At 42.7% G+C, this 10,673-nt stretch overlaps 1 protein-coding gene and 1 long non-coding RNA gene across 9 annotated transcripts in view; one reads left to right on the top strand and one right to left on the bottom strand.

Annotated features, from left to right (window-relative positions):
• LOC147371265 (glioma pathogenesis-related protein 1-like) overlaps positions 1-10,673 on the bottom strand; it is a 69,424-nt gene that overhangs the window by 833 nt on the left and 57,918 nt on the right. For 6 of the 8 annotated variants that reach the window (XR_015163385.1, XM_086398736.1, XM_086398740.1 and 3 more), the window contains one exon: positions 3,413-3,498. Coding sequence is in view for 5 of the 8 variants with exons in the window: in XM_086398736.1 (XP_086254862.1) it covers positions 3,413-3,498 (86 nt within the window). In the remaining 3 variants the exon portion in view is untranslated. Of the gene's footprint in view, positions 1-3,412; positions 3,499-8,909; positions 8,943-9,339; positions 9,480-10,673 lie in introns of all 8 variants that reach the window. The other 2 variants (XR_015163383.1, XR_015163384.1) reach the window with 2 other exon arrangements.
• LOC147371266 (uncharacterized) lies at positions 291-8,618 on the top strand. The gene is made up of 3 exons (XR_015163386.1): positions 291-429; positions 3,819-4,001; positions 8,027-8,618. It is a non-coding gene; the product is annotated as an uncharacterized LOC147371266 (long non-coding RNA).

The following is a 10,673-nucleotide window of genomic DNA, read 5'->3' as shown; positions in this document are numbered from 1 at the left end:
TTATAAATGGTTAAACACCTTTTCTACACTGGTTCCAGGCCAGCTGCTGCTGGACTCCTGTGGTGGAATCCATAAAGGAGCCTATCCTGGACTCCTGTGGTGGAATCCATAAAGGAGCCGATCCAGGACCCCTGTAGTGGAATCCATAAAGGAGCCGATCCTGGACCCCTGTGGTGGAATCCATAAAGGAGCCGATCCTGGACCCCTGTGGTGGAATCCATAAAGGAGCCGATCCTGGACCCCTGTGGTGGAATCCATAAAGGAGCTGATCCAGGACCCCTGTGGTGGAATCCATAAAGGAGCTGATCCTCGGCCTGCTTGTGAGCATCTCTGGCCGTCATACCTGTGACTGGGCATTGTCTGTGGTGACCTGCCATCGAAGCTTCAGCTGCTTTAACTTTTCTTGGCACTTACTTCCATGAAATCAAGGTGTGATGTGCTAGTTATATTTTTTCTTACATATATATATATATTTTTTAAATGTTAAACCTCCAGCTTTTGAATAGTGAAACAGATGCCGTCCACAACGAGCACTAGCTCAGATCAGCTTGTGTACCATTGGTATTCCCAGTGCATTTTGCAAAACCATCCTAATTTGGCCTCCGTTGGTATTTATGGAATAGTTATCTGGAAGACCACAGAGGTTTTTTTTTTTCCTCCAGTGTTTGCTATAATTTGTCAGAGATGGAATCTGATAGATAAAAGCCTTTATCCTCCAACCCTTACCCCTCTGCAAGTTAGCTTGTGTTTTCTTTTGTCTTTCTTAAGAGTCCAGGGGTTTTTCATTATTGTTGGAGTGCAATCTTAAATTTCTGAATTTTATCCCACAAGATTAGAGACCATTTCAAGCTAGATCTCCAAGATCAAAAGCTAAAAGTCCACAAGTTTTCTCCTTGTTATTGTTCTGGTGCTGTTGTTACTAATTGTCTAGATTTTTAAAAATATCACTCAGTCGTGTCTGACTCTTTGCAACCCAATCACAGCACGCCTTTCAAAATATGATTTTTTAAAAAATGCAGTCAAATTAGTGGTAATTGGTCAGCCAGACTAGGCACCTGGGTTGGTTACAAAGGTGAATTAGGTAGGCATAACTTCTGTCTGTTTGGAATTCAGTCTAGTGGGAAAGACAGTTAACCAGGAGCAACAGTAAAATTACTCAACATAATTTAATTGTCTGTTCTCATCACTGATTCTGAAGAAGCATTGTGAGGATTGTTTGAGCATAAAAACATCTAAAACTGGGCATAAAGATGCTACCAGAATACCAAAGCAAACAAGATTTGAGATTAGAGGGAGGATGAACTTGGGGATAGTAGGTAATATTTGTAAAGTGTGTGCCAGGCACTTGTTCCAGATTCTCAGAAAAAATGGTTGAACTGCAGAGAAATAACTGGCTCAGAAAGGTGGTCAAGTATTGCTATATGGCTGGAGTGAAAATGAGAATTTAATGTATACAAATCAGGAAGAAGGGAACAAACAGTTGAAAAGAATTTTATAGTTTTAGACCTAGGAGGGACTTTGAAGACATGTAAGCAATAGAACACTTTGGCCAAACAAAAATGTATGCTGTTAAACTCAGTCCATTCCAGCCTCCTTCTGCTTCGACCACCCCACGCCAGTCCTGCAGCCCTGAGAGGTTCAGTTGGTTACAGATAAAAGCACAAAAGTAGTAGAGAATTTGCACAACTGTAATAGCTTGATTGATGTTTCGTTTCACACCGGTTCAAAAAGTGAAAAAAAACTAAGATGGAAAGGAATGTGTCTGGAACAGAGAACATAAATGGACTCTTGGCCAACTGTGTATTAATACTTTAAAGTGATGTAAAGCATCCTTGGAAAGTTATCTTCATTGACCTTCTACACTGTTCCTCATTAAATGCCATCTTACTAGTGAAAGCTGGAATCAAGATTGCCAGGAGAAATATCAATAACCTCAGATATGCAGATGACACCGCCCTTATGGCAGAAAGTGAAGAGGAACTAAAAAACCTCTTGATGAAAGTGAAAGAGGAGAGTGAAAAAGTTGGCTTAAAGCTCAACATTCAGAAAACGAAGATCATGGCATCCGGTCCCATCACTTCATGGGAAATAGATGGGGAAACAGTGGAAACAGTGTCAGACTTTTATTTTTCTGGGCTCCAAAATCACTGCAGATGGTGATTGCAGCCATGAAATTAAAAGACGCTTACTCCTTGGAAGGAAAGTTATGACCAACCTAGATAGCATATTCAAAAGCAGAGACATTACTTTGCCAACAAATGTCTGTCTAGTCAAGGCTGTGGTTTTTCCAGTGGTCATGTATGGATGTGAGAGTTGGACTGTGAGGAAAGCTGAGCACCGAAGAATTGATGCTTTTGAACTGTGGTGTTGGAGAAGACTCTTGAGAGTCCCATGGACTGCAAGGAGATCCAACCAGTCCATTCTAAAGGAGATCAGTCTTGGGTGTTCTTTGGAAGGAATGATGCTAAAGCTGAAACTCCAGTACTTTGGCCACCTCATGCGAAGAGTTGACTCATTGGAAAAGACTCTGATGCTGGGAGGGATTGGGGGCAGGAGGAGAAGGGGACGCCAGAGGATGAGATGGCTGGATGGCATCACTGACTCGATGGACGTGAGTCTGGGTGAACTCCGGGAGTTGGTGATGGACAGGGAGGCCTGGCGTGCTGCGATTCATGGGGTCGCAAAAAGTCGGACATGACTGACTGAACTGAACTGAACTGAACTAGTGAAAAGTGCTACACTGCAGCCTTTATTTCATTCAGTTCTATAGATGAACATTTAAGTCTTGAATGCTTTGGACAGGTAAAATTCTACCTGAACACAATTCAGAATTCTTTTGGTTAACTTTGTTACTATTTTTATATTGCTGAAATTAGCAAATCTTGGGTCTACAATTTCCCATAATCAGTCATTTGTTGTTCTGATTAGTGCTAACTATAAAGGATATTTGCTTCTTTAAATTTCTCTTGAACATATATTCATTCCTAGGACAGTAAGTCATTGCTTTGATTGCTACCTGATGCCCCTTTTCCTGAAAAGAGCTATTAGGATAAAACAAATGTTTTCATTCTTCAGTTCAGTTGCTCAGTCTTGTCCGACTCTGCGACCCCATGGACTGCAGCACACCGGGCTTCCCTGTCCATCACCAACTCCCGAAGTTGACTCAAACTCATATCCATTGAGTAGATGATACCATCCAACCATTTCATCCTCTGTCGTCTCCTTCTCCCACCTTGAATCTTTCCCAGCATCAGGGTCTTTTCAAATGAATAAGTTCTTCACATCAGGTGGCCAAAGTTTTGGAGTTTGAGCTTCAGCATCAGTCATTCAATGAATATTCAGGACTGATCTCTAGAAAGTTACAAGAGTTTTGAACACATTGTATTATTGGTAGATTGTTCCTTTTACTCACTGCAAAGATTGTCCAAACATTTGTCATTCCTGGGGCAGGCACTGCATGTGGATCCTTTTTTATATGGCCAGGTTGGGTAATTGCCTCTGTGAAGAAGAAAAGTATCCATTAGGAAGTTTTTCTACCCCCTCCCCCCTCCCCCCACCAACCAATTGCAATTTATCATGGTCCTTGGCTAAACACTGAACTTTCCACATAGCTATGTTGGTAAAGCATCTGCCTGCAATGTGGGAGACATGGGTTCAATTCCTGGGTTGGGAAGATCCCCTGGAGAAGGAAATGGCAACCCACTCCAGTATTCTTGCCTGGAGAATCCCATGGATAGAGGAGCCTGGTGGGCTATGGTTTATGAGATCACAAGAGTCAAACACGACTGAGTGCTGTCTTCTTTTTGGCTAAATCCTAGGATTGAAGTCCACAAATTCAGAAGATTAATGAGAGAAGTGGAGAGAGGGAAGCAGAAGTGGAAACCTGCTAATATTTGCCAAACTCACTCTAAGTGCCTGTGTTTAGGAACCTTTGTCTTAATCATCTCAGTTAATTCCTGAGACAACTCTGGGAGAAAGTTATTTTTATTTCTGTTTTACAGGTAAGGAAACTACAGCTCAAAGATTAAGTTACCAAAAACCACAATGTACAGATATCAGAATCAATGAGACCTAGGTTTGATTTTAAAGAAATGTTCCCTCTAGTTAATGTCTGGCCTGTGTGATCACTGCCATCCATAAAACTGTCCATCTTAGAAAAGCTCTCATGACCCACATTTTTGTTCTTAGTCCAGCAAACCTCCATGGTTATTATTGGATAGGAGCCATTTGGCTGGGGTGAGGGTCTTCCAAAAGAAAATCACAAGAGCTATGAGGGAGTTCCTAAAGTGCAGTTTGTTTTCACATAAAGGATGTGACACGGGTAACATAATAATTACCGAATACTCATGTACTAGGCACTGTTCTAAGTGTCCTTGAATGAATCAATCTTCACAATAACCCAATGGGGAAGACACTAATTTTTTTAATCCCCATAGCTAGAGGCTTAACACTCTGTTAAGTAACTGACCAAGATCAGCTTAGAAAGTGAAATAATATCCAAACAATTTACATCTCCATAAATAACTTTGGAGTAGTAATGATGAGAGGCTGTACATTTATTTCAATGAACTTGCCATTGCACTAAGCTTTTTTTGGAACTCTGCTTTTGGAAAGGAGTTCTTGACTTTTTCATGTCATGGACCCTTTGGCAGCCTGGTGGAGCCTATAGGTTCTTTCTCAAAACAGTTTTAAAATAGCTAAAATAAAATTCATAGGATTACAAAGTAAGCCAATTAAATTGAAATGATTATTAACATGTTAAAAATACTTGTGATATACAAACATACTTCTCTGTGTATTAGATGAGAGCTAGCAAGGAGTCTGGCATCCCAGGTTGCTCTAGTGGAAAAGAACCCGCTGCCAGGGCAGGAGGCAGGAGATGGGGGTTTGATCCCTGGGCCAGGAAGATCCCCTGGAGAAGGAAATGGTAACCCACTCCAGTATTCTTTCCTGGAGAATCCCATGGACAGAGTAGCCTGGTGGGCTATAATCCATGGGGTCGCAAGGAGTCAGACACTACTGACGCAACTCCCTGCACAGCACAGCAGGGAGTCTAATAATTAACAGTAATTTTAGAGATGAATACAAACTATATTTTGAGAGAACTACAACTAGAATGTGATATGAGCATATCTGACATTTATAAAGACACAGGTAGTACTGTCCAATCATAAGTATTGCTGATATGACTGGAATGTTAATTCACAAAAAATATTATTTTCTATAGAAGTTAGTGAAAAAGATGTGACTTTTTTCTAATTCAAATTCATGGACTCCTATCCTCTAATGCTATACATTTATTTTCAAAGAAAATAAGAACTCCCCCCTTTAGAGACATTACTTTTTACTAACACCTCAATTCCAACTAAAAATACATGTTCAAATTCTTTGACTCCAAGTTAATTTAGGTTGTTTCAGAAATTAAATTTAGCCCCATGCTTACTCTACACTGTGGAAAATAGTCTAAGGAATATAGTAGAGGTTCTGATAACAACTATGGAAGATATCCAAATTAGACATTAGTCCTTGGGCTATCTTTCATTGTTAAAAAGCACAGCACTCTTTGAGTTAAGTTCTAGAATGTTTTTAATGCAATCACTTATACTACGTCATACTTTGTTTAAGTGTGCATTCTGTACTATTAAGAGGAAAAAATTGCTACTTCAAAAACAAGCTAAAAGTAAGGCAGTTGTGACTTGCAGTGAAATGGCAAAATTCACCTTGGGAAAAACATGCTCTGCAAAGACCTGGATTTTGTCTAGAAGGCAATGATTAAGACTAAGAGACCTACAGACTCTATGCAATAGAAATAAAAGCAAAAATAAACAGAACCTAATCAAACTTACAAGCTTTTGCACAGCAAAGGGAAACCACAGATAAAATGAAAAGACAACCTATGAACTGGGAGAAAATATGTGCAAATGGTGTGACCCACAAGGCTTAATTTCCAAAATATACAAATAGCACATATAGCTCAATAACAAATAAACCAATCAAAAAATGGATAGAAGATCTAAATAGACATTAACCCAAAGAAGACATGCAAATGGCCGACAGGCACATGAAAAGATGCTCAACATCACTAATTACTGCTGCTGATGCTAAGTCGCTACAGTCGTGCCCAACTCTGTGCGACCCTATAGATGGCAGCCCACCAGGCTCCCCCGTCCCTGGGATTCTCCAGGCAAGAACACTGGAGTGGGTTGCCGTTTCCTTCTCCAATGCATGAAAGTGAAAAGTGAAAGTGAAGTTGCTCAGTCGTGTCCGACCCTCAGCGACCCCATGGACTGCAGCCCACCAGGCTCCTCCATCCATGGGATTTTCCAGGCAAGAGTGCTGGAGTGGGGTGCCATTGCCTTCTCCAACACTAATTACTAGACAGATGTAAATAAAAACTGTAGTGAAGTACCACCTCACACTGGTCAGAATGGCCATCGTTAAAGTGTCTACAAATAAATGCTGGAGAGGGTGTGAAGTAAAGGGAATATATATGGAATATGGTGGTGGTTTAGTCCTTAAGTCATGTCCGACTCTGTGACCCCATGGACTGTAGCCCGCCAGGCTCCTCTATCCATGGGATTCTCCAGGCAAGAAAATGAGTGGGTTGCCATTTCCTTCTCCAGGGGATCTTCCCAACACAGGAATTGAACCCAGGTCTCCTGCACTGCAGGAGGGATTCTTTACCAACTAAGCTATGAGGGAAGCCCAATATAAGCCCAATGTGTATATATATGGGATATAACTGACCATAGAAAAGATTCTTTACCAACTAAGCTATGAGGGAAGCCCAATATAAGCCCAATGTGTATATATATGGGATATAACTGACCATAGAAAAGAATGAAATAATGCTATTGGCAGCAAGACGGATAGACCTCATAATTACACTAGGTGAATTACCAACTAAGCTATGAGGGAAGCCCAATATAAGCCCAATGTGTATATATATGGGATATAACTGACCATAGAAAAGAATGAAATAATGCTATTGGCAGCAAGACGGATAGACCTCATAATTACACTAGGTGAAGTAAGAAAGACAAATACCATATGCTATCACGTAAATGTGAAATCTAAAATATGACACGAATTTATCTATAAAACAGAAACAAATATAGAGAACAAACTTGTGGCTGCCAAAGGATAAGGTCGGGGAGGGGTGGATTAGGAGTTTGGGATTAGCAAATCAAACTGTTCTATATGTATAAGTGCACTGCCAGTGTGGGAGATGTAGGTTCAATCCCTGGGTCAGGAAGATTCCTGGGAGAAGGAAATGGCAACCCACTCCAGTATTTTTTGCCTGGAAAACCCCATAGACAGAAGAACATAGCAGGCTGCAGACCATGGGGCTGCAAGAGTCAGACATGATTTAGTGGCTGAACAACGGAATCACTGCTGTATACCGGAAACTAATACAACACTGTAAATCAACTATACTTCAATAAAGTAAAATTTTATACAAAGAGACAAGGGAGCCTAAGTATTCTGCCCAATGGAGAAGTAGGAGGTTTCAGTGTTCCCCTGGTTGCCTGAGGGTTGGGGCCCTGGGACTCTGGTGAAGAGGAAAGAAAGGTCTTTATAAAGAAAAGCTTAGAGATGAGTAACAGTCCCCAAGGCAGTGATGGCCAAAGTACACTGGCTCCTGTACCGTCTGCTTATGGAAGCAGTTGTTTCCCCTTCTGTGGTATAATTGTCTCTTCAGCCATCTGCGTGGAGGTGGGGCCCACTTGATGAAGAAGAGTCTGTGTCAGGATGCTGCAGATCAGGGAGATTCGAGGTGACCGGGAGGGGAGGAGTCAACATGGGCCAAGGGCAGGAGTCCAGAGCTGAGTGCCGCAGGACTGGAGAACTAACTGCCCAGAGCCCATTCTGAGGGAATTTCAGAAACACTGGGGAGGGACTCGCTTTTCAGAATTACATGGAAATTCTTGTGTAGAGAAGGAAAAACAGGCTCAGATGGACACGAGGACCCTCTTCACTGGTCCATGGGCTCCCCTCCACTCCCCTTCCAATCCTTTCCCCACAGGCATGCCCAGTGAACTCCAAATTTAAGGCAAGTCTTGTCACCTTCTGCTTAAAATACCTGGATGGCTTCAGCTTGTGAGGTGGGTAAAGTGAAGCTGCAGTGGTCTACAAGGCCCTGGGTGATCTGCGCTCCCTCCTCCCCCAGCTTCATCTCATTCACGGTCCAAGCACCCTGGTCTTCTGTCTGTTCTGTCATCCTTTCCACAGGAGCTGGTCTTTTGTTTTCACAACTGAATATCTAACTGTTTCTGAGATTCTTCACATGTCTGGTTCCTTCTCACTCTTCATGCCTAAGCTTAAATATGTCGCAGAAAGCCCTTCCCTGAGCATTTTATCTCAAACAAGGGCCCTGCCTACTCATAGTGAATTACAGCATTATTTCTATTTCCAGCATGGCTCCTGTCATCATGCAGTTATTTTCTCTGTACTTTTATTGTCTGAATGCCACAGACAATAAACTCCAAAGGGGCAGGGACTGTCTGGCTTGTTGTCCTATGAAGTTGAGTGAACACATATTTTTTGAATAATTGAATGAACATATGCTTTTATTTGTATGAATAAATGAATGTTACTCAGTGTTCATAGAAACATTATGTAATGTGCTGTGCTTAGTCGTGTCCAACTCTTAGCAACCACGTGGACTGTATCCCACCAGGCTCCTCTACCCATGGAGATACTGGCATGGGTTGTCATGCTCTCCTCCAGGGTATCTTCCCAACGCAGGGAGTGAACCCAGGTCTTCCACACTGCAGGCAAATTCTTCACCATCTGAGCCACCAGGGAAGCCCAAATATGAATTGGCTTACAAGTTTTACAACTTAGTATTGTTTATATCTCTGAAATCAAGAAAAGGGAGTTGAAACCAAGAGAACTCACTTTTGTACCTTATTATTAAGGACGTGCACTCATCTCACCTCCTGCGAAAACAACAAAATTGCAACTAGCTGAACAACCATTGACAAGAGGACCTGGAACCCACGAAAAAAATTATCCCACACCCAAAGACAAAGAAGCTGCTTCAGCAGGATGATACTAATGGCAGAGTAGAAGGACGTGTGCCTTCTCTTCTCTTGCGAGAACACCAGAATCACAACTAGTTGCCAAAGAATCATCAACAGGAGAACGTTGGAACCCACCCCAAAATATACACCACATTAAAGGGCAAAGAAAAAGCCACAACCAGACGGTGGGCGGGGGGGGAGCACAATTACATTTAAAATCAAATCTCATTCCCACCAGAGGTGCTTGGTGGGGGGTCGGGGGGCACCAACAAAACCTTGTGCATACCAGGACCCAGGGAAACGAGCAGCAGACCTGCCTTGGAGTGTTTCCTGAGGAGGCACAGGTCAGCAGTGGCCTGCCATAGGGACAGGGGCTCTGGCAGCAGCAATCCTGGGAGGTGCGGTGTGTGGCATGAATCCTCTCAAAGGAGGTCGCCGTTAGTCCCCCTTAAGCTGTCAGGCAGATGACCCACAAAATGGAGAACAATTATGACAAAGAAGTTCTCACTGTGTTGTGAAAATTCTAGGCCCCAAAACAGACTTCTCAATCTGGGGATCCTACAAAGGGACCGAGAATCTTCCAGGGATCTGACTTTGAAGGTCAGCAGGATTTGATTATGGAGCTTCCACAAGACTAGGGAAAGCAAGACTCCTGGAGGGCAAAACCAAAACCTGTGCACACCAGGACTCAGGAAAAAGGAGGAGGGACCCCACAAATGACTGAGCCATTCTTGCCTGTGAGTGTTTGAGAGTCTCCGGTGGAGGCATGGGTTGACCGTGGCCTGCCTTGGGGTCAGGGGCACTGACAGCAACAGTTCTGGGAGGCGCAGCAAGAGGGCATGACCTTTTGGAGGAGGTCACCCTTACCCCTACCATACTTTTGACTCAGCTCAAATACAGGGAGGGAACACGCCCCAACTATCAGCATGAAAATTGGGTTAAAGACTTACTGAGCCTGGCCTTGCTCACCAGAGCAAGACCCAGTTTTCCCCACAGCCAGTTCCTCCCATCAGGAAGCTTCCAGAAGCCTCTTATCTTCATCCATCAGAGGGCAGACAGAATGAAAACCACAATCACAGAAAACTAGACAAAATGATCACATGGATCACAACTTTGTGTAACTTAATGAAACTGCAAGTCATGCTGTGTAGAGCAACCCAAGATGGATGTGTCATAGTGGAGAGTTCCAACAAAATGTGGTTCACTGGGGAAGGGAATGGCAAACATCTTCAGTATTCTTGCCCTGAGAACCTCATGAACAGTATGAAAAGGCAAAAGAGATATGACGCTGAAAAATGAACTCCCCGGGTTGTGTGCCCATAGGCTACTGGAGAAGAGTGGGAGAAATAGCTCCAGAAGGAATGAAAGGCTGAGCGAAAGCAGAAACAATGCCCAGTTGTGGATGTGACTGGTGATGGAAGTAAAGTCTGATGCTGTAAAGAGCAATACTGCATAGGAACCTGGAATGTCAGGTCCATGAATCGAGGTGAATTGGAAGTAGTCAAACAGGAGATGGCAAGAGTGAACATTGACATTTTAGGAATCAGTGAGCTAAAAAGGACAGAAATGGATGAATTTGATTCAGATGACCATTATATCTATTATTGTGGGCAAGAATTCCTTAGAAGAAATGGATTAGCCCTCATA

Source organism: Bos grunniens, chromosome 5 (assembly GCF_055505025.1).
Source record: "Bos grunniens cultivar Pamir isolate PY7600 chromosome 5, Bosgru_T2T1.0, whole genome shotgun sequence".
NCBI classification, from domain to species: Eukaryota; Metazoa; Chordata; class Mammalia; order Artiodactyla; family Bovidae; genus Bos; species Bos grunniens.
The sequence above is the reverse complement of the archived record's forward strand: the minus strand, read 5'-3'. Positions and strand labels throughout refer to the sequence as shown.